The sequence below is a fragment of the Trematomus bernacchii genome, unplaced genomic scaffold, assembly GCF_902827165.1.
Source record: "Trematomus bernacchii unplaced genomic scaffold, fTreBer1.1, whole genome shotgun sequence".
Classification (NCBI taxonomy): domain Eukaryota; kingdom Metazoa; phylum Chordata; class Actinopteri; order Perciformes; family Nototheniidae; genus Trematomus; species Trematomus bernacchii.
Genome location: NW_022987698.1, coordinates 1,354,538 through 1,378,307, shown reverse-complemented (window position 1 = coordinate 1,378,307; position 23,770 = coordinate 1,354,538). Strand labels below are relative to the sequence as shown.

At 41.9% G+C, this 23,770-nt stretch overlaps 1 protein-coding gene across 1 annotated transcript in view; it reads right to left on the bottom strand.

The window, feature by feature from the left end:
• Positions 1-23,770, bottom strand: part of cacna2d2a (calcium channel, voltage-dependent, alpha 2/delta subunit 2a) — a 137,024-nt gene that overhangs the window by 16,602 nt on the left and 96,652 nt on the right. The window contains exons 9-16 of the mRNA XM_034138753.1: positions 12,563-12,613; positions 12,142-12,241; positions 10,545-10,706; positions 7,888-7,998; positions 7,053-7,131; positions 3,514-3,563; positions 868-957; positions 232-300 (exon numbers count right to left, since the gene is read on the bottom strand). Coding sequence (XP_033994644.1) covers positions 232-300; positions 868-957; positions 3,514-3,563; positions 7,053-7,131; positions 7,888-7,998; positions 10,545-10,706; positions 12,142-12,241; positions 12,563-12,613 — 712 coding nt within the window. The remainder of the gene's footprint in view (positions 1-231; positions 301-867; positions 958-3,513; positions 3,564-7,052; positions 7,132-7,887; positions 7,999-10,544; positions 10,707-12,141; positions 12,242-12,562; positions 12,614-23,770) is intronic.

Below are 23,770 nucleotides of genomic sequence, written 5' to 3'. Positions count from 1 at the left end.
GTCAACAGTGCAAAATAAAACCTGAAGCTCCACTCGTTAGTCTTTCTGTTTGAATGACCCTATTGTGTAGTCTACACCACATGACTGACAATAAAGACACTGTTCTTACATCGTAACTAAGGTAAATGCTCATTCATATGAAGGATGAGCTGAGGTCTTGCTGTCTGCTGTGTGAGTGAAAAAGTCCAGCTGTTGCAAGTTCCATGTCCTGTAGTGCAGTGTTGTTTTTACCTGAGGGCTCACAGTATCAACAGTGCGGTTGAAGACAGGCATCGTCCCAGTGATGACTAGGCCCAAACCCTGATACACATATTAGAAATCCAATTAAAATGTTGTTATGGTTAATAACATCTCTATTAGGTGTGTAATTGAGAATCCAAAAACCAAGACAACAAACATAATAAGATGCAGATAAATGTAATGACATTTTAAATGTGTTAGAATCGAGTGGATTAAAGGTGGGGACACCAAGATCTTTGTCAAAAAATAGCTTAATGCTCATAACATCAGTTACAAATGTTCATTGGGAGCATTTCTTTGTGTACAGACTATTTTTCATTTTTTGTAAAGTTCATCTATTCCAGCACCTAAGAATTGTTATCTGGATGTGCATGCTTTTCTTCTGACATCATAACTACCTTTAGGATTTTATCATTATCATATATTATCCTTAAAAAAAAAGGATCAATCAAACTTATTTTTGAAGGGCATCACTTCATTTAAATAAACAATTGCTTGTGATTTACAAATTAAAAGGTAGCAGATGGACTTAGTTATAAACCATAAAATGAGAAACTTTTACAGATTTAGAAATATTTATAAAAAATAGTAATTAGAAATGAAATATCTTTAGAAGTCCTCCCTCACCAGAACATCCTGGTAGACGTTGGTCCATTGCACCTGCTGCGCTTTATTCCCAGCCAGCACCATAGGACGGCCCAGGACGTCCAGGTACTCCTGCAACAGCAAAAACACACATGCTGGTGTGACTAAACATAACAAACACGTATCATCAAACAAACATTTATAGTGCTTGTCATGTAGAGGTGTTAAAAGCAAAGAACTGGAAAAGCCAACGTTCATCTGTCATAAAACTATAAGACCCTGACCGGCCTCCTCTCTGTCACCACATAAAGCAGCGGGCCGCCAGCAGCAGCATCCCCGTCCTGCGGAGCCATAAAGCCTGCAGTCCAGAGCCACTCAGGGCCGTTTCTCATCATTATGAAGGAGCTATTAAAAACACATTAAGGGTGTCAGTGGCACGACGTGCAAACAGGCCATTCTCCCAGAGGCTCTACTGTCATCGCCGGCACTGTGAGAATGTCCCACAGCTATTGTGATAGAGGTGAGGGGTTAAGTCTACTAGTAATACATCATATTTACTATATTCTCCTGTTCTCAGTTCCAACTCTCACAGCAGCTGAGACGCCTTTTATGAAAACAACCTATTGATTCTTGTCATGGTGTGTATTTGGTAAAATTATTGAGTGATTGACCTCATGACAAATGAAGCTACTGCGCAGTTTGGGGGGGGGGGGGGGGTAAGCCTGACGGGGACGGGAGCCTTCAGTATCCTGTTATTACGGACAGCAACATTATTATCTCATTATAATGAATGTGTCTGCAAAAACTCAGAATTCCTCCACAGTAACCTATTCAGTACCCGGTGAGTTATGCCAATTAATTTATGTATCAACACACAGTATATTCAAATCTAAAATCAGCATGGAAATGCAGCATCTCTGTTGCAGTCATATGCACATTTTAAAAACCTGTTCCACATGATACATTTCCACCCATTTTGCTGCTCAAAGGGAAACATTAAAGCAGACTTCTGACCCTTTTATCTACCCTCAATACACAAAAGGGGCACCCTCTATCAGCACGCTTCTATTTCTGTGTTAGGCTTTTGACCGTTTTTTCATCGCCTTAACAGTGAAGTGCTGACAGGCGTAACCTATTCTATTATTAGCTCAATAAAAGTCAGGTTTAACGCGCCACAGGGAGATATTCCATCAGGACAATGACAGCCAGACCTTTTCACGGGATATAGGGGAAATGTTCCGCCTGGCTAGAACAATCTAGGAAACATAAAAAGTCGGCAACTGGAGATATGTGAGAGTCTAGCAGCATCCCTGTGTGTTGATAAAACGCTACTGTTTTCCTGGGTAGCGTAGAGAGGGAACTCATCAGTTCCCTTTAAAGACAAACATCCTAAGGCCTGGCCTGTTGTTGTTGCTCTGCTGAACTACTGCACAAAGAAGAAATAATGAATTACATAAGTCACTTGAAACTTCTATTTCAAATAATTAAGCAGAGGCACAAAAATATATAGAATAAAGAGCTTTATTCTCAAAACTATTCCAGTCATTGCATGACTCAGGACGGAATGAATAATAATACTTTTGCCGTCTATGCGCCATCTGTTATTTGAACATTGCTATCTTCGTCAAGTGAGACCGTACAGTATGATGAGTGTGTGCTGTTGAAGGGCAGAGTACAATTAAATAATGTGTCTTCTGGGCCTTATACAGAGAGCTGTAGTCACCCACCTTCAGAAAACCTATTAAAGTAAGTGGCAGTTCTCAGAATATAAATATGCCAGAGTTAATGGAACAGCTGACAGTATATTCTTGGGCCCGATCGCTCACCGGGATGGGGGGGAGGTTGGGTCGGCTAGAGGGGGAGGAAAAGGAAGGGAGAGAGGGGGGGGGGGGTGTGCAGTAGCCCCCCCACCACACAGCAACTGAGTCAATTTCTACAGCTGGAATGAGGTTATTCCAAGGGCCTCAAGAAGCTCGTAAAGCCTCAAGCAATAGTGTGTGTGTATGTGTGTGAGTGTGTGTGTGTGGGGGGGGGGGTTGTCAGGGCCCTGAGTGTGTCAGCATAGCATATCTACAATCTGTATAATTATCATCAAAGTAACTGTGAAGGAAGAATGGACAAGCTTCTTGCTTTAAGGTTTTTAACACGGCTCTAAACATGGCAGTGGCTGAGTCGGCGGCTAGCAACGGTGAAAACGGCGACGGTGTTAACCAGGGGCGAGAGATATAGAGTCATCATTTACCATGTTTGTAGTTTGAGGTGTCCTGTCAACAGTTTTACTGATGTCTATTTTTGCTGCGATTTTGCTGCGATAGCTCAAATGGCCACTGGGCAAATTGGCATAAGGGTTAGTGGCAGTGCCATAACCAGGTCTTATTATCCATTCTTGATTTGACCGCATCTGCGTCAAGCCGTCAACAAATAGGAAGTGTCTATTATCTACCCACACACAGACACACAGTCTCACATGCACGGGGGATCAAACTGTACATGAAGGCAGAGAGAAACTAAAATATGTGATTTCCTTCTCTGCTCACGTTGAGAATACTCCATGAAATCCTTACATAGTAAAATCTTATTTGCAGCTACATTGATGCTATTGAGGGTGTTAACAAACCTTAAACATCTTAGTTGTTTTGTTGATTCATGAAGTTGTGTTAAATATCTTGTACACTCTATACACTTTACCTGGGTGTTGATTCTGATGGCTCCAATGGATGGAATTTCAAAGTAGTAACCTGGAGATCAAGAGAAGAGAAGATCAATACAATATTCAAACAGAATGCTTTGCATCCAGCCTGCATCATGGTGCCTGCCTGTTTCATACTCTGTCTACATTTACAAGGGTTAAACAGTCACAGTGGCCATTTCTCAATGTCGAGTAAACCTGCTGCAGAGCCACTATTTCAAGTATACTACGTCATCGAGTGGCGCCGAAGGACTGTTAAATGCCCAGCATTCGGCGCCACTCGATGACGTAGTATACTTGAAATAGTGGCTCTGCAGCAGGTGTACTCGACATTGAGAAATGGCCAGTGTGTACAAAAGCGATCCATTTGTAGATTGGACTCTAATCTCTTCCATGTTATTAGGTACACGTAACGCCATCATCTCCAGCTGATGGTGTTGGGCGCAGCAGGCCTGGTAGAGCTGGTGGCCGTTGACCTCTCCACACTTGTGGTTTCGCTGTAGGATGTAAATGTAGAGGCTCATTGGAAATGCTGAACCCCAGGCACTGCTGCTGCTGATTAGGAATGGAGGAGAATGACCGACTGGGTCAATAACCACGCCGCTCCCCAAGTTATTAAAGCCATGAGTGTTTATACAAAGAGCGGCAAAATGGAGACAGCATACCCAGAATGTCAAAAGGCTGAGATGACTCACATTATTTTGATACATTGTGCCACAGTGGTTTATGTCGAGGTTTGCTTTCTCTGTCTCATTCATTTGCACATTTGAGCATGCTGACACACACACACACACACACACACACACACACACACACACACACACACACACACACACACACACACACACACACACACACACACACACACACACACACACACACACACACACACACACACACACACACACACACACACACCACACACACCACACACAACACACACACACACACACACACACACACACACACACACACACACACACACACACACACACACACACACACACACACACACACATCCAGAGCACAGCTATTTGTTATAGTTTTGTATGAAGCAGCAGTTTGTCCCATTTCTTTTGGCAGCGTGCCAGAGAGAGAGGGCGTAGGGCAAAGCTCGGTGAGATGTGTAGAGAGGAAAATATAGGTGGTAACTAAAAAGGGAGACGGTAATGTAGATCTCCTCTGTGCTGTGCAGGTTAACAACAAACGGCCGCTGTGTGAGGGACAATTATGAATTTAATCAATAAGCCATTTTCTCTCCGAAACTCATTTACATAAACCTCTCTAATGTTGGAATGCCATCCTTAGGTATATAAAGTCACTTGTGTCTGTTTAAAACATTTGAAAAAACAGAAATGTATACACGTATAGTGTACTTGATTCTGTATCAAGTGTGATTATGCATTTTCCTCTTATGTAGACAACATGCATTACTCTCTACATCCAGTTTTTCCATTATAAAACAGTGTATATTATTTGCTGATTTTATTCTCCATTTCACCTTTTTCCAACCCTTCCTTTTCATTTTGGATTTTGTTACTCTGTGCGAGAGCATGACGAAATTGTTTCATTGTCCTCCGAGTCACAAGGAGGTTAGTTTCTTCTTAAAATGAGATTGAAGCTCAAGTGAGGCAACAGCTAGCATGTCCAAGTGTCCTACACACTGTGTGTGTGTGTGTGTGTGTGTGTGTGTGTGTGTGTGTGTGTGTGTGTGTGTGTGTGTGTGTGTGTGTGTGTGTGTGTGTGTGTGTGTGTGTGTGTGTGTCTGCTGTTTGTCGAATGTGTGTGTGTGCCGGGTGAAGGGTTTGGGCCTGTGAAAGTGTCAGGGAGCTGGCTCTGTTGGAGTTAGATACCAAAGAGTAATAAGTAGTGAAGATATGAGAGGACAGCTCCGTTGAGGCTGATGTGTCAACACTATTGTCTTATGTTGGCATGGACTTCACTACCATGGTAATCACTACAGTGGTGAACAGCAGAGAGCATGTTGGCACAGAGGCGTAATCCTGGACTTTCCCCAGCCTGACAGGGAGATGGCACAGTAATCACCCTGCTACCAGACTCCTCCCGCTAATTAATAACAACTTCTGGGAAGATACTTCTGAAGCACTTGGCTCTGCGGCAATAAGCTAATCAGCAGCGGCCATTGGTAGAGGCTGCCTATACACAGCTAAAGGCCTCATAAAGGAGCAGCTTCAGACAAATTGCAACACAGAGAAACAATATTAAATCAAGCCACAATAAAGAGGGAGAGAAGTGTGTTATGGATTATGAAAAAGAACTGTGTACCGAACTGAGCAACATCAGTCTGAGTTAGGTTGGTATTGAATGAGTCAAGATGAGATTCATGCAGACAAAGCAGCTTACAGGAAGAGCGGCTGAATCACACGAGTTGTCAGACTGTTTGTCAGAGGCAGAGCTGCCTGTTTCTGGGTTATTTTAGGGACTGTGGCTGCTTTAGTTTAATAAAATATTGATTTGAACATCACATGCAGTAAAACAAACACACCTAGATAAATGAGGATGGGTTTGTAATGGGTCAGGTAGGTTTTCATATTTTATTTTATCGTATTACTATTCATTTTTAACAGAATACATGTTAGAAGAAGAAAACGAGCTGAAAAAGGATAACTTTCCTCTGAGTAAAAAAGCAGTGTGTTTTGTTCCTCTTCTCTGGTTGCAAGATGTAAATGTTTTAGGGAGGTATGGAAGTAAAGATACCAGAAAATAAGTGGTTGATAGCAGTACCAGTACATTTCCATGATTCTCGATACAAATTCAATACCACAATAAAGAACAAAATCATCATCACATACCTTGATCTAACATGCCAGAGGCTGTTCACCTTGGAGACCTGTTATCAACATACACTCCTTGCAAACTGTTTTTGTCAGGAAGTGAAACATGGCATAATTCCTTCTCTATCTTTTTTATGTTACTATGGAATGATCTCCTTCAACTGTATTTATCCAAGTTTTTCCCCCCAAAAAATTGACAAGATATTAAGTGAACAGTGAACACAACAGGTTATCATATCGTTCGTTAACCTTTGCCCAATAGTTATTTTGCTGAATAGAGATTGAGTGCATCATAATTCAAGTCAACACAACTTCAGTACACTGGCTGCTAACCGCTAACGTTAACTAGCTTTCCTTCTGCTGAATTCAACACTAATTGTTTGTATACAATGTAGCATTATCATGATTTGTCAGTTTACACATTTTCCATAAGAGTCAGTGTAATATAGTATTGAATTCAAAACATTAAAGGCGTGTTTACGCTGTTTTAGTGGAGCTTTAAAGTTTGAGGCATATAGGCTGCAAAGTGCATAAGGAAGTTATTGTTAGGAAGTCCTGACCATGTTTACAGTATTGCTCAGAAGTATCAAATTGATGTTGAGTATGATGAAAAAATGTGTCTATACTGTATATAAAGTTGCTATCAGAAGCAATGTGGAAAGGAACAACCAACCATCTAGCAACATGATTTCTTATTTCATAACATACAAGCATGCTTTGATAAACAACTCTTCGGCACATACCTTTATTGGCACAAGCTATCCACTGCAAAGGGGTTACATCGTAATTATGCTGGCCAACAGAGAAGGTGAACACACGTACCTGGATGAAGAAAAGACAAATGGAAAGTCATAGACAGTTAATAGAGCAAAACAATACCACTCAAACCTCCTCATGGATGGCAATAAGGTCACTGTCATCATGTGACAATTACAATGCATTCCCTACTCTTTAGTTGTTGGATTATCCTACCAGTCAACTCACACAAGCTTCTGTTTCTAGACTGCAGTGAAAGAGATGTCAAACTGCAGATTATTTTCTGTGTGACAGCAGCCGTCATGAGGGAACTGGATAGTAATGGATGTAAGAATACATATTTGTGGGGCTGTGAAGTGGGGAGAGGAGCGGGTGGCGTGAAAGACTGACTGGAAGAAAGATGAAAGCCAGTATCTATTGGCTGTAATTTGTGTACTCTCTGATGATAAAATGGCTAATTAGTCAGCAGGTCAGAGCTGTTAACACCAGCAGCAAAACGACAAAAGACATGAGAGGAGAGAAAGAAAGAGAAACAGACAGAAGGAGAGAGTAGAAGAAAGGCCAAAGAGATGAAAAAACTGAATCAAAATGGACAAGAATAAAGCTTGGAGAGGATGTTGTGTGCACAGATTGGACTGCTTGGCATGTTGGACAGGCTAACCAACACAACTGCCTCTGCTATAATGAGACAACGTCAGCAGAATATGGTGGGAGAAAGGGAGGGAGAACGGGCCTCCTAAGACAGTTTTTGGACATGCATGATCTCTCGGGCTGGCAGAGCGATGGAGACGAGGAGATAACAGCCTTTTGGGGGAGACTCACTGTTTTGTTGGGCCAGTTGTACTTCTCAAAGATGTCCTGAGCACGATCCTCACCGCCATCTGTAAACATCATTATCATCTTATTGCAGTTGGCCCTCGGGGCACTGCTCTCCTGTGACACATGAAGAGGAAGAGCAAAGGAAGAGGAACGGAGAAAGGTTAGGGAATATGCACGAATCAAAGAGAAAGTGATCATGCTGACATGTCATTTAAAACTGTTTGTGTAGTATATCAGAGAAGCAAAGAGGAAGCTAACAAAATACAAAATATATCTATATCATACATATCAATATATATCATAAAATGTAAAAAGATTCAAATATATCCAACATATTTATTCAGTTCTTATTGGCAGAGATGATAACAGCTTCAAGGATAAGACGATTAAACTAGGAAGAGAGTTAAAGATCGCAACTTAAAAGAGTGTGCAGGATTGTTTTTTGAATTTTTAGGGGACAAAAATCCACATTTCATATGATTTCTATTTTGTATCCCTACTACATCTTGTCTTTTAATAATCAAATATTAAATAAGAAACTAATTGTACTGTCCCGGATGGATTTATGGTTGTGTTGGTTTTCCGTAGAACTTTGATGGCTAACCTTGACAATTGCCAACATTTTTATGCGGACGATACCGTTATGTACTGTGCATGTCCCTCCATTAAGGAGGCTGTTGTTGAATTGCAAACTGCTTTTAACATTATTCAGACTCAGCTCTCTGAACTAAAGCTTCTTTTAAATGTGGATAAAACCAAGGTAATGCTCTTTTCAAAAGCCAAAAAGACACCAGAGCCTGTTTTAGATATTTTAACTACGCAAGGAATAAAACTTGAAGTGGTTGCCTGTTACAAATACCTTGGTATCTGGCTTGATGATTGTCTCACTTTTAAACGTCATGTCAATAACCTGCTTAAAAAACTGAGGGTTAGACTAGGTTTCTTCTACAGGAACAAGTCCTGTTTCTCGCTCGAGGCCAGAAAAAGGCTAGTCACTGTGACCTTTTTACCTGTGCTGGACTATGGTGATCTGATGTATATGAATGCACCTGCCAATTGCCTGGTCAAGTTAGATGCTGCGTATCACAGTGCACTGAGATTTGTGACAAACTGTAAAGCATTAACTCATCACTGTACCCTGTATGCAAGGGCTGGTCTGCCTTCACTAACTGTACGGAGGCTCAGTCACTGGTACATTTTTATATATAAAGCCATGTTAGGGAAACTTCCATCCTACATCTGCTCCCTGATCTCACGGCGAATTGTAAGGGGCTACTGCCTGAGATCGCATGCTGTGGTTTTATTAAATGTGCCAACTGCTAGGACTGTCTTAGGGAAAATAGCATTTAGATGCGCAGCTCCACTGTCCTGGAATAGTCTGCAATTAAAATGGAAACTGAGCAATCTGGTGCCACTAAATGTTTTTAAAGCTCGGTTGGATGCTACTGAATCGGAAGCTGTTGGTACCTGTGCATGTGGATAGTATGTAATTTGTAATCCCTGTAATGCTACTGTATGATGTCCTTTTGTTGTTCTGTTTATGTTTTTAATGTTTCATGTGGAACCTACTTGAGCAGGTCTCCCTTGAAAAAGAGGTCAATGATCTCAATGGGATACAACCTGAATAAATAAAGGTTTGAAATGAAATGAAATGAGAGAGTTGAATGTCATTTTCTATATAACGAGCGAATAGAAAGCAGGGATATATCCGGGAAAAGTGTATCCCTCTATTCTGCGGTAAACATTTGTTAATCATAAAAGTCAAACCTTTTGTTTAGCTTTTTTATAAAGTTTCATAGTTGATTCCTCCCTTATACTGTATTATCATAATTGTAAGATTTGTATTTTAACAATACAACATAACTCTAGCGTTAAATTTGATTTCAGCACTATATGCTCATAGCCAGGCACAAGTCTTTAGCATTCAGCTTTGATAGCAACTCCCCCGCCTGCCTGCACAGCAGCTGCCATTGATATGCAGGCCAGAGGCATGTCAATCTGACAAGATTCTAATAAAGATAAATAATATTGCTACAATTACATATTTTTATTGTGCTTCTGCCACCAATCATGGGAGTGAGTCTGCCACAGACAGCGATTAAACAGGCCTTTTTATTTCTCATTCTGCTGGCAAGTGAAGGTGCGGAGAGGGGGTTGGAGGGGGGCAGCTGGCACTTGGCTCTATGCCTCCAAGCCCACCAGAGGAATATAAAGTGTCTGTGGCTGATCTCCTCTGGGCTGCGCTCATCAATCATCCCATCAGAGCCCATTAGGGTGGCAGCCTCTTAAAATACACAGCAGCATACGGCGCTGAGGCAGCACCTGTGTGAGAGCACGTGGACGCCCGCTGCTGACAGACCTCAGCGCGGCGCTGGCTGCTGCAGCGTTAGCGCCGCTCCATCGCAACAGCAGTTATTACCAGACCTAGCTTCGACAATGACAGAACTCTGGAAATGTCTTATACAAACCTGGACCACTCACTGTCAGCAGCGTTTATCACTGCTAATTCAGATAGAATTAACCGGATTTGACAGGATGTGTAATAACATGCTGGAGCTTCAGTACAGAGTTCCAGCGCCTTATTGAAGGATTTTCTAGAGGCACACAGACAAACATTCACCCTTGCATTGCCCTTCTCTAAAAGGCTTGTTGGCTCTTACATTGAGAAGCTGTTCAAAGGCAAATGTGAAGCCAGTCTTGTAATCTGTGGTTCCTTTGGCGGTCATATCACAGACAGCCTTCTTGAAGATTTTCTTGTTCCGATTATTGGCTTGGACCAAAGTCTTGAAGCATGTAACGACTTCCACAGCCTTCTCATTGAACTAGAAAGGGGAAATGCAAACACAGACATGAACATATTGTATGTGTATATTAAAAATGCAAAAATACCACAAAAAAAATCAGTCCAAATGTTGTAAGACTCTGTATATCTGTGTGTTTCTGTGTATGCGTGCATAGGCCATGGCGGCAGGATGCATACGGGGGTGTGTGCAGATGTAAGCTGCCCTGCGACTCTCTGGCTGGCAGTAAACCCTGGTAATTACAACTTTCCACACAAAGAACAGGTGCACCTGAAACGCCATACAAGCCACCGAGCAGAAACCCGGCCAAGGTAATATCATCTGTCTCATCTCATTCACCAAATTATCCTAAAACTGTGTGTGCAGGTTTGTGTGAGGAGTATGGATGTGCATGTGGGGTTTATTGTTCTGCTTCTGTGCAGTGTCTATATGAGAAGACAATATTAGCAGCTACAGTGTGTCTGTTTCAAATGCTGTTTCCCTTTGAAGGTCAACTACAAAATCTACTGACATTTTCATGACAGATTGATGTAAAACATTATGTTTGCGAGAAAAGATGACATTTCTCATGGGTTGGTGTTGTGTCATATTTAAATTGTCAGCCATCGAAATCAAAAACACAAAAGCATTCAGAGCAACATATTCAATATTCATCAATGTCACTTCTTAATATCACATTCTTGTGTCTTAAAATGCTTGGAATAACAGTAGCTATGTAACAAGATGTAGAACAAACTGCTTTCATCGATGATGCCTAAAGAAATTAATTTTTTTTTGAAATAAATCTCTATTATCATGACTAATTATATCGTCATAACAACATTGAGGCCACGGTTTGTCATGAGTAAAGGGCTGAAACACTTAGATACCAGAGGCGGTGATTGTTGATTATTTTCAGTTAATTTTTGGTTGTTTATGTCTTTGTGTTTGCAAATAATTCACAGCAAGCTTTTGTAAGCCTTCACTTCTTTAGTGGGGTGAAAATCAGATGCATTCCCACCCAGATTACCATGCTCATTTATTGCTCTTAGAGCTAGGATTTAGAGGCATACAGTGGCTAAGAGCAATGGATTAGGAAGGATTACAGAAGGAAGTCTCCAAACAGAGCCACCACACAGAGCATGTGGATGTTTTATCTGTCCTGCAATATAGGATAACGTTAATGTTGCCCTAAACATAAGTCCTAATAGAAAACTTAGCAATCAGCAGACAGGGAAATAAAGAGTCGGCACAATCCCTCACGGACAACGGTGGTAATACGGTGGTAGTGAATACACTATAATGAGGGAAGTGCAGTATTTCCACTGCCGGCAAATAACTGGGGGCAGTAAAAGCACACTGTGGTGTTTACTGCTTGATTATAATTTATTAATGAATATGAACAATATTTGTGATTGGTGCTTTCAGGAGTGATTTTTAGCATTAATCACAAATCATGATGAAAGCTACTACTTACCCTAGCCACATTCACATAGTCGTCGTCTGATAGAGTTTCCAGCATCTCAATTACGGAGTGTTTCATCAGCTTCAGAGTGAGTCCGCTAACACTGCCACTCCTGAAGAGAAAACGCAATGAAGCACTTAGCAGTGCAGTGATACTAGATACGGCACATTTTCCTAACTTGTAAAAAACTGGTTTCGTTCTCACTAAATCCTTTTATGTTTAGGCAAACATTTAATAATTACATCTGAATGTTTTAGATGGTGTTAAGACAGTAAGTGGACTTCAATGATTGTGAATAAATGATCAGATGTGCTCTAACTTGAGGCTGTCCTCAGACCAACAGGTGGCACTAGCACCCTTTGAAGGAGACATCCACTCCCGCCAGGGGGAAATGTTGAAGGATGAGGCAGTGAGAGAGACTGAGGATACTCACACATCCACAATGATGACCATGTCCTTTGGAGAAGATGCACCCTGAATATACCTGTACAAAAGACACAAAGAACGGACTTTAATTTGGTTCCATAATCTTTGAGAATTGCAGTAAAGAAAGGAGCCAAAATCACAATGAGCTGAGCCATGATAATATGGAGCGACCATGGCTGAGCCCACTTAAGCTACAGAATACTGCAAAGGCTTATGTGCTTAGAAGAGTTAATAAGTTGTGCTATATACTTCAGTGTTGGCTACAGCTACTGTCGAATGACTTCAACAGAGATACTCCTCTTTACTGAATAACAATGCCCACTCTAAATAATTACTGTATAAGCCAAAGTAATTGCTAGTTTATGGTCTCAGTATATAATAACTAATTAACAAAAAGTGGCCTGCACTGAGCTGTGTAGCCTCCTAAGCACACAAGCCATCACTGTAGAGCCAAGTTCTAAGTCTAAAAGGTGTTACACCTTATATATTGCCTATAAACAGAAGATTCATGCAATTGTTTATCAGTACCAATAACCCAAATATCTTTTTTAGAAGGGATGACATTTATGCGTTATGTGTTTAAGAGGTTTTTAACATTCAGATATTACCATTTTGCTATTTAATACAAAAAATTGCAGAATTTACTAGTTTCTTCTTTCTTTAAAATTAGATTTTTCTTTAAGAACCTACCAACAGGTTGACATACTATCTCAAATAGTTATTTCCAAACCAAACCTTACTTTCTTGTAGTGAAGTAATCTTACTTGCACTGCCCTACTTAAGCGTTTAGGATACTGACATTTTATTTCAAGAAACAGAAGCACCAACTTTTGTAATAGTTAAAGAGAAATAAAAAACATGTATGACTTAAAATGAACATAAATTACTTTTAAATTGTATTGCAGTCACCCTATGCAGACCTTATACATAGTCACTTGAAATGTGTATAAACCTCTAAAGGAGATGCCTGAGTTGTGTTGACCTGTGCTGTGGAGAGTCTGTGCTGAGCTAAGTACTGTCAGTAAAATAAAATAGCTGACGTTCAGCTCCTTTGATGACTTATCAGTTGGGCGTCAAACACATTATTTACCCTGGCAGATCCTTTGTTGGGAAGAGAGACAAGCTGTTTAAGACCATTATGCTACTGCAGCAAAGCAACTACTAAAATAGGGCTGTTCCGTTTCTGTGTCATGCCTGGCACAGAGGAGGCCCACAAGGCAGAGACTAGCAAAGCCAGACATCTTGTGTCCTGGAAAAGGCGCGCACATAGCATCTGTCCACAGTTGATAGAGGATGACATACAGTGGAAATCAAAAATTCCTTCGTTCTGTTCCAGTGGCAATTAAACTCACATTTACGCCTGATACAAAGAGAGCTGAGATTGATGGACATTGTAGGCTTTTTCTATGGGGAAGGGGGAGGGGGTTTTCAAATGTGAGTACTAGTTTGACATTCTGAGGAGTGAGCAGGCAAGCAGTTAGCAGCCGTCATCGGCAGAGGCAGAGTAATCATCAGGGGTCTCTTTCTGCTGATTATCAGCCGTTCCGCTGAGTGTGGAGAGAAGCCAGCTGCCTGTGGGCCAGAGAGGCTCTTTTCTTATGCCCGGCCAAGCTGATACGGAGGTAGAGCCACAGAGCCCCGGTGGGCTTCACCACCGCTCCCACAAGTCTCACCGCTCCCACTCACTGGCAGGAGCCACTCCAACCTGCAGCACAACCCCTGACCCGTGTTGAAATAACGTCCCTCAGCACACTGCCTGGGCTGGCCAAATCCGTTTTTCAGACACAACCTGGGCCCCGCTCTGCTGAAAAGCTGCCTGAAAACCCCCCAGATAGAACAGGGACTCGGCACCGGCACTGCATTGCAAGAGGTCGATTAACTGAGCATGTCCAAAGTGAACACGGGCAAAATGTATGTGTAAATGAGAGAGAGAGAGAGAGAGAGAGAGAGAGAGAGAGAGAGAGAGAGAGAGAGAGAGAGAGAGAGAGAGAGAGAGAGAGAGAGATGGTGGGGGGGGGAATCCAATTATTTTCAATAATAAAAAATGCCACATCAAAGGTAGAACTTCTGCAGCCCTCCACAACTGTGTGGCGTATGAAATCAGGTCTGGAACCATGAGGCATATTGGCATGCATGACTTTTATCAATTTAATTACTGAAATCTTAATTTGAGGGAGTGAGAGGGAGAGGGGGGTGGTAGGGGGGGGGGGCGCTGAGACTCCACACAGTGGCGGCTTCTTTCTTTCGAGTGGATGGGGTCTGTAAAAGCGGTCATCGATGCAGGACGGGAACTCGGTCAAAATGTGGCCCAGGTCTCCACTCCCCCAGGCTCAAGGAGGGAGACACCCCTGCTGGAGATTGAAGGAGGGTCATTTGGTGACGCTTGGTGCCTGCAAACAACCTGCAGGATTTCATTAACTTCTCTGGTCAGTTTCTCAGAGGAGAATAGTCCTTAAATGGGACTTTGAGGGGGCCACATGTTAATTATAAGGCAATGCAGTCTTCTATTACTAGTCGTCATTATAGGTCATCTTCCACAGCTCCAATGTAAACTCTCCCAATTGAGAACTGTGCTAGCGTTGGCCCTAAAATCTGCTGAGAAAATATCACTTTCAAGTAGATCATTTCTCTCAAACTGTGAAAGAAGCAACATTGATCATCAGTAATGGGGTTTAGGAGGAATGTGTGAGCAGTGATGGAGTAGAGGGGAGTAACACATGAGCCAGGATAGCGTCACTCAACACTGAAAGTATAGTGCTGCCATGGCTGATTCTCCCCACAGATTGTCTTGGTGTATCAGCGCTGCTCCCTTTCTCTCCCTTTCCACTGCCTAAATTACAAATGAATTTTCTCTGTGCCTCTCAGCAGAGAACATCAGGATCAGAGAGTGCGGGATGGAGTCAAGGATTTTCGGTCTCCAGGCTGATATGCGGTTCTGACGGATACCAATCTGGAATTGAGGCAGGTATCAGTGTATAATCTTCCACATTTTGACTCATGGATCCAGATGTGTTGTTTCTGCATGGATTCCAGTCAGTAATTACCTCTCAGCTTCTGCCCACTGATGCCATTCTTTCCCTGTCATTACCCAGACTCCTGCGTGCCAAGGCCAGGTGACAAGCAGATGGGCCTGGCTGGTGCTGAACTGAGCCCCGTCGCCCATTCTGTTGCACCGCGACACAACCATCAGCCGGCAGACACAACATATCAGCCTGTGGCCTCTCTGTCTGCTCTCTCTCTTGTGGTTGGTATCGAACCACTGGGGCTGAATCATAGCTAGTGAGAGCACTTTATTTCAGACATTTCATTAACATATGACAATGTGTCAGTCCTGTTGGTGCTTTTCTTTGAGGGCAGCTCTTTACAGAGCATAAACTAATGGGAAATTCTACGTGATTTAATTAAATTGGTTTATACCTGTCTATAATGTATAGTAATACAACCTTACTTAAGGATTTCATAAATGACTTTTCTGACTTTCTGTCCGGGATCATGGTGAAATATGATCGTGTTTTGATCTCCGGAGACTTCAATGTCCATGTGTGTTGCGAGTCCAAACCTCTGGTTAGGGACTTTTTAAATCTCCTTGATTCTTTTGGTCTCGTTCAGTCCGTGGCTGGCCCAACACACGAAAAAGGACACACTTTGGACTTAGTATTATCGTTTGGACTGTCTGTATCTGTGGATGAAATATGTGCAGCAACGCGTATCTCAGACCATTTACCGGTTCTGTTTACAACCTACATCCCTTCCGCAGGAGTCGAATCACGTGCCCCGGCGCGTCGTCTGCGTTCGATTAACCCCTTGACTGCCTCACAGTTCTCTGATGTTTTTAATGCTTCTCCGATCTGTAAATTAGAGGTGAACTGTGCTTTTAATGCTGATGAGCTTATCTCCATGTTTGACTCGACATGTACCCTAATACTGGATTCTGTTGCTCCTTTTACGCTTAGACGCACCAAAGTTCTATCAGAGCCGTGGCTCAATGACTGTACTCGTGCTCTCAGACGCGCTTGCAGGCATGCAGAGAGAAAATGGAAAAAGGATAAACTCCATGTCTCCCTAGAAATCCTTCGTGCTTGCCTTTCTGACTACCAGACGGCAGTCAAAGCAGCCAAAACAGAGCACATTTCTCTGTTAATCTCCAAAAATAGCCATAAAACTTTTTAATGTCCGCAACTCTATCATTAATCCCTGTGATGTTTCTTCTATTGTCCCATCGACTACTCTCTGTGATAAGTTTCTTAATTTTTTTATTGAAAAGGTATCTGCTCTTAGGCTAGCCCACACTAGTGCTACCCCAGATCCTGCTCCTTTTCTGTGCCCTGCTGTCCTCGACCACTTCGAGCCTGTATCCCCCTCTTCTCTCTCGGATGTAGTCAAGCACCTGCGGCCGACAAACTGCACCTCAGACAGCATTCCCTCTCGCCTTCTCAGAGATGTTTTTGATTCAGTTGGAGCAAGTATTTTATTACTTTTAAACACCTCTCTTACCTCAGGATGTGTCCCAGCTGCCTTCAAACATGCCGTGGTCAAGCCACTCCTTAAAAAGAAAAATCTCGACCCCTCCATTCTCGCACATTTTAGGCCCATCTCCCAGCTACCTTTTTTATCTAAAGCCCTGGAGCGAGTAGTCTACGCCCAGCTGCAGTCTTTTTTAACCATCCATGGAATCCATGAAAAGTTTCAGTCTGGCTTCAAACCCATGCACAGCACTGAAACAGCCCTTTTAAGAGTTTTTAATGATCTGCTCCTAGCTGCCGACTCAGGTAGCCCAGCTGTCTTGGTGCTGTTAGACCTGACAGCTGCCTTTGACACTGTGGACCATAGCATCCTGCTGTCACGGCTTGAACAGTCCGCTGGCATCACAGGCTCTGCCCTTGCATGGTTCAGGTCCTACCTGACAGACCGTAGCTTCTCAGTGCAGCTAGGTGCCTTCTCCTCTGCCAAAGCCCCTCTTACCTGTGGGGTTCCCCAAGGCTCGATTCTGGGCCCCATCCTTTTTTTACTGTACATACTGCCCCTAGGTTCAATTCTCACAAAACATAACATTCCCTTCCACTGCTACGCCGACGATGTACAGATCTATCTGCCTCTCAAAGCAAATGTCAAACACTCACTACAGCAGTTGATGGACTGCTTAGCAGAGATAAAATCCTGGCTGAGCAAAAACTTTCTCAACCTCAACGAGAGCAAGACTGAGGTCATCTTTTTTGGACCGCAACCTCCAGCCTCTCCGGTTGATATTCTGGGCTCCCTCAATAAAAACATCCTCCCCTCTGTCATGAACCTTGGAGTGACCTTCACTACCACTTTTAAATTCGACAAGCAGGTCAGCACCGTAGTAAAATCCTGCTTTTTTTAAATAAGACTATTGGCCAAAACCAAGTCGTATTTATCTTTTAATGACTTAGAAAGGGTTATTAACGCCTTTGTTACCTCGAGACTGGACTATTGTAACGCTCTGTATGTGGGTATGGTCCAGGTCTCAATTAAACGCCTGCAGCTAGTCCAAAACGCTGCTGCACGTTTGCTGACTGGCCACAAAAAGCGTGACCACATCACCCCTATTCTGGCCTCACTACACTGGCTTCCAGTTCGGTTCAGAATTGATTTTAAAATCCTTTTATTTGTTTTTAAAGCACTAAATGGGCTGGCTCCGGCCTATATAGCTGAACTGCTCCAGCGCTACACCCCAGCCAGAGCTTTAAGGTCTGCTGACCAGCTGCTGCTGGTAGTGCCCAAGACCAGGCTAAAAACCCGAGGGCACCGAGCCTTCGCAGCAGCTGGCCCTAGGCTCTGGAACACTATGCCCCTCCATGTGAGGTCGGCCCAGACCCTAGGGGTTTTTAAATCTAAACTAAAAACACACTTCTTCTCTCTGGCTTTCTAGTTAGAGCGGAGCACGACTCCTGACTTTTCCGTGTGTTTTATTTTTATTTTGTTTTTAAGATATATCTGTTGTAATTTATTGTCGTTTATTGTGATTGTAGTAATGTGTTTTTATTACATGTACAGCACTTTGGCTCGACCAAAAATCGCTTTTAAATGTCCTATATAAATAAAACCTGATTTGATTTGATTTGATTTGATTTACTTCACAAGAACAGTGGTGGCTACTTTGTTGACCATGCAAGTTTATCTGCCAGGTGGATAATAACCAGTTTCAGACACGGTCCAGCTATAGTTATCACACTTTTTTTTAATGAATACTCATTTGTAATTAAGTGTATAATGCAAATTCATATTTTAATCAAAACCGTGCTGTCTGTTCTTCTGTAAAACATACATTTACATCAACCGTTGTTTTTCTGTAAAATATACATTTACATCAACCGTTCACAGATGATGCCTTACATCTTTTACAGCCGATCATTATGTTACTCACCAAAGCACTTATAATTAAATGCAAAAATGCTTCTCAAATGTGAAGAATTACTGATTTTTTTGTTTTGGACAGTTAAGCAGACAACACAAACTAAATGTAATCATCACCTCAAAAAGCTTGTGGAGATAATTTATGAAATCTCATAGACCAACTGCTTGTTCAAAAACTGAATTAAAAGATTAATTGATAAGGGAAATGATCCTTGAGCAAAGTATATACGATGCACCGTAACAGCAGATATTTGTGAATGCCTGAGATTAAGTAGCCAATGCCATTTTTTATTTTATGGTATATTATTAAACCGATATATTGAAGATCTGGCTACACAGCATTAGTGACTTGTAGGCCCATAAGAAAATACCAGAGAGCCATAACGTACAATATATATGTCACGATAAAAACGTGCACATATTATCACAATATGTAAGGTCCTACACGTGTGTGCAGTAGACATCTGCTCTTTACACCGAGGTGGAACGAGGTATCGCTCCAAATGAGAAGAGATTAAAGCAGCAACATTGAGAGCCATGCCACCTTTACAACACGCCACCACCTGCCATCACTCTAAAAGAAATGCATTATACAAGCAACGAACACAATGACATATTCTGCGTTGGGATGATTGTATTTTTTTTCCTTTTGCAGCAGTCTGGTGAAGGAGTCTCATTGGAATTCATGAAATAGTTTTATCATGGAACAGCGCTGAAAAATCAATACATTAACTCTGCCGGGGGGCTAACTCTCTCAGGAGATTGTGTTTATGCACCCTGACCCATTCAACAAAGTGTTGTGCATTACATTTAAATTGAAGGAATTATCTGCCACATACATTTCAAAAACATGCCATAGATACATGTAGCATGATATATGCGGTGTCTCTGTGCCACAGTTAGTGCGCAGCAAATGCTAACTTTGTGTTAACAGTTGTGTGTGTTTTACACTTGTCCATTGTATAAATAATAGGTGGATGTGTTAGTTCACTTGAACATGTACATTTCCTTTAGTTTGTGCTCTGATATGCATCCATCATGTACAGTTAAAGTAAGCAAAGTAACAGCAGAATAATGTGAGAACTGTATGTAACAGAGAGACAGCGAATGTGTGTGTATGTGTGTGTGTAGGTGTGTGCGTGCTCACATGTGTGTGTGGATTTGTGCTGTGCTGATGGGCTTATTATTTTATGGACTGCTGCTCTCTTAGTGCTCCTGTGGATGTGGCAGGCGAATAAAGATTGAATTAAGATTAGAAAAATATAGGAGGACAGCGCCCAGAGAGCCTGCAGGAGAAAGAGATGTTGTCTGCCATTTATTTATTCCACTTTCTGTTGATTATTGGAAGTGTTGGTACCAAGGTTCATATTTCCATATTTCCGGTTATGCCCAAGACGAACACATAACATTTTAGAATCAATTTAACGAACACTATTCCTTTTGGCAAAAAGCACAGAATATTAAATTAGTCATGCATATTCGAATACATCAGCATCAATTATTATTTGACAAGTACAAGTCTGTTATTGTTGCTCTTTGAGATGGAATAAGTAGTCCCCAGCTGTGCTTATCACCTTAGGTTCAAACCAAAATGTCAAATATTTTATTTGGATGCTAAAGCCTGGTGTCACCTTTAGTCCAATAACTAAGGAAACACTGGTCTTTCTTTTGCTTCACCTGAAGCAGTGTAAAGAGATTTAAAGAAGAAGACACTGGAAATTGTATTTTGGGGAGCCTCAGCTTCCAGGATAAAACAGCAGTGTTAATATTTACAAAGAGGTTGGATTGACTTTTTGAAGAAATGTGATATAGCATACATGCTGTTGTGAACTGGGAGGTAATGGGATCTTTGCAACGCTTGGCTGACAGGTCTCCACGCCTGTCTCTGGTTATTTCTCTCCTCGCCCCTTCTCCCCCTGCCTCACTTCCCCCTCTGCTTCGCTTCCCTTGATAACACGAACAGACATTATAATGGACAAATGTTAATAATTAATGTCAGAGCAATTGGATACAATTAAGTGTGTTGACTGGACCATTAATTTTCCTGGGGATGTTGGTGGGGGAGCAGACGGGAACAGAGCCCATCTGTGGAGTCAGGCTGCCCTCCAATCTTTATCCTCAGAGGTTCACCTCCACAGCTTCGGCCAGGTCAGCCTCGCCGCCATCCATCCATCCCAGGAAAGCTACAGGTCTATTACGCTACAAACTGGCCGTGAATCCTGGCCCCTGCTTTCACTCTCACTTTGTAAACCACACCTTTGACTGGGGAAGACTCTCACTGGAGTCAGTGCAAACGTCACTGAAACGTGACATGTTCCTGCGATTGCATCTGTGTATATTCCAGTGGCTATACTCCAGTATCTATCTGGCATATCTGCTCATGTGATCTGATGTATCAGGGAGTTTGTGAGGGGGGGGACTGCTGAGGGGTGTGTGGGAGGTAATATGTGAGATCTGTATGTGCTTGGACATTATTGACTGTACATGAATTTAAAATGGTTTTGGCTTGTATGTTGTTCAAACCTATATGTTTGTCCTTAGCAATTGTTTTGACTTATTTGGGCAAAATCGTACTTGACACTTAAATGTATAGAATTCAATGGTGTTTTAACTTGTATCTTTTATTATGAACTCAGCATCGTGAATTATACTGGATGGAATCAGTGATTGTATCGTTCTAAACCTAATATAAATATATCAATTAATATCAATTATAAGCGAAAAAAACTGATCCAACATCTTAAATGATTTTTATCTTATAGTGGTCAGGGTCAGATAACTTGCTGTGTGTCTGACATTATGCAGAACACTCATTATAGAGCATTAAGCATTATGCTGTAATTGTAACTTGTGGTCTAGTGTCTTGTATCGATTATCAATATGCGCGCTTCAGTCAGGCACCCGGCAAGTAGACAGTGCGTCTCTCAGCAATGCCGGCTCTCAGACGTCACCCAACTGTTGCCCTAGGAAACACCTTTTTCCTTTTTTTCTTTTTCTTTTTTAAACAAGCAAAAAACACACACAGCAGCTGAAGTGTATAATTAAAGTTCCTATTATGTCCCACAAAAAGTGAGTAGAATTTAAATATCAGTTTGATTTTATTATAAGTGTTGTGCACGAGTGGTGTTCATCTTAGCATCTGTTGTTCACATTGTTGTTTCTGTCCTCGTGACGGAGGCTGCTATCTCATGTAAGCACACATGACGGGCGTAGCTAACCCCTGTTGACTGTTTTTGTAAGGCGTGTGATTGGCCGTCCGCTCTGCAGAGTGTCAGTCGAGGAGACAGCAGTTAGACTATAATCACACACGGCTGACCTGACATATCATGACACTCCCTGCCACCGCGGCCCCGCAACTCAGCACGGCTGGGCACAAGTTGCTAAGCAACGGGCCAAAGAAATTTCAAAGGCTCTGACATCTAAAAAAAAAGCTCGAGTGACAAACATGGAAGACCAGGGGGGAGACAAGGTGTTCCTGCAAACATACGCCTCTTCCTCTGTCCAACCTTGTCACACTGTCGCTCAGCAGCCGCCCTCATCTTTCTGCTTCCTTGTTCCTTCCTGTCTCCGGGAGGAGTCCCCCAGTCAAAACATGTGTAAGAGAATTAAACTCGGGTGTATTATGGTTGTATCGCTGACAGATCAGAGACAGAATCCATGTTTTAACTCATCCTGCTACACACTGCCTTGTGTTTTCCAGAATTTCTCATGTTTACGCTGTTGGCTTCTGTGACAGTGAAGCACTGGGGAGACTTCTGTTGTTAGCTTCATTAAACTGTCAGGGAACACCTGGATACAGGGAGGTACTGTAATAGGTGATCACTTTTCATTTTACTGACTCAAACAAAGGATAAAACAGTACAACAACAACTTTATGAAGGAGGCTGTAAACTAAATCCATTTAAATGTTTGTTTGTTCTGATGTTGTTTTTGTTTGTTTGATTCCTTTAAACATTTTTGTTATGGAATATATATTTATGTATTTTTTTATCCATTCAATCATATATTTAAAGGGTATTTATTTATAATGCTTTTATAACCAGTGCTGTTTGTTTAGAATTGGAGCACTATAATTTCCATGTTTTTATGGATGAATAAATTGAACCTTGACTGAAACATTCAACTTTAAAAGCAAATAGGCATCAGAAGTATTCATTTACTCCTAAAAATGCATTCAATTATTCTCTTTCAGACGTGGTTACAACATTACAAGATGTGCATTTTGGATTTGAGTTTCAATCAAACTTCATCACAATGCATGAAGCTTCTTTCTCTGCTCGTCTTTTGTTTGTTTGGTATGAGCTCATTGACTTCATGTGACAGCCTGGGCTGACCTCAAAAAGCCACTCAGCTTGAGTTGGATCCAGACAGAGATGGAACAGGGTCAGGTCTAATCAACATGGCTGTCATGCTTATGTCCAGTCCACTCCAACCTGTAACCAGGCAACAGGCAGAACTGCCACAAAGCCGATGTGACAGTGGCAGGTAGATTGAACGAGGAAGGGTGGACAAGAAGATGGCATGGGGGTAGAGGGGCTGATTGGCCGAATGCAGCCTAGTTCTGTCCAACCTGTTTTACTTACTGTACAGAGACCCACAGGCAATAATGGGAATTTTAAACAATAACATTAGGCCATATCTTGCTATGTCCTCGTAGCAAGAGACAATGCACCAACATTATCACTTACTGAGATAAATACGGGCGAGAAACCATTTTAATCCTGTTTCACTAAACAATATTCTTTATTTAGCTCCGGGCGAGTTGGAGCAAGGGAGGTCTACAAGAGACGAAGCACTGTACAGGAATCCAAATGAAAGACTACATTTAAGAGTTATT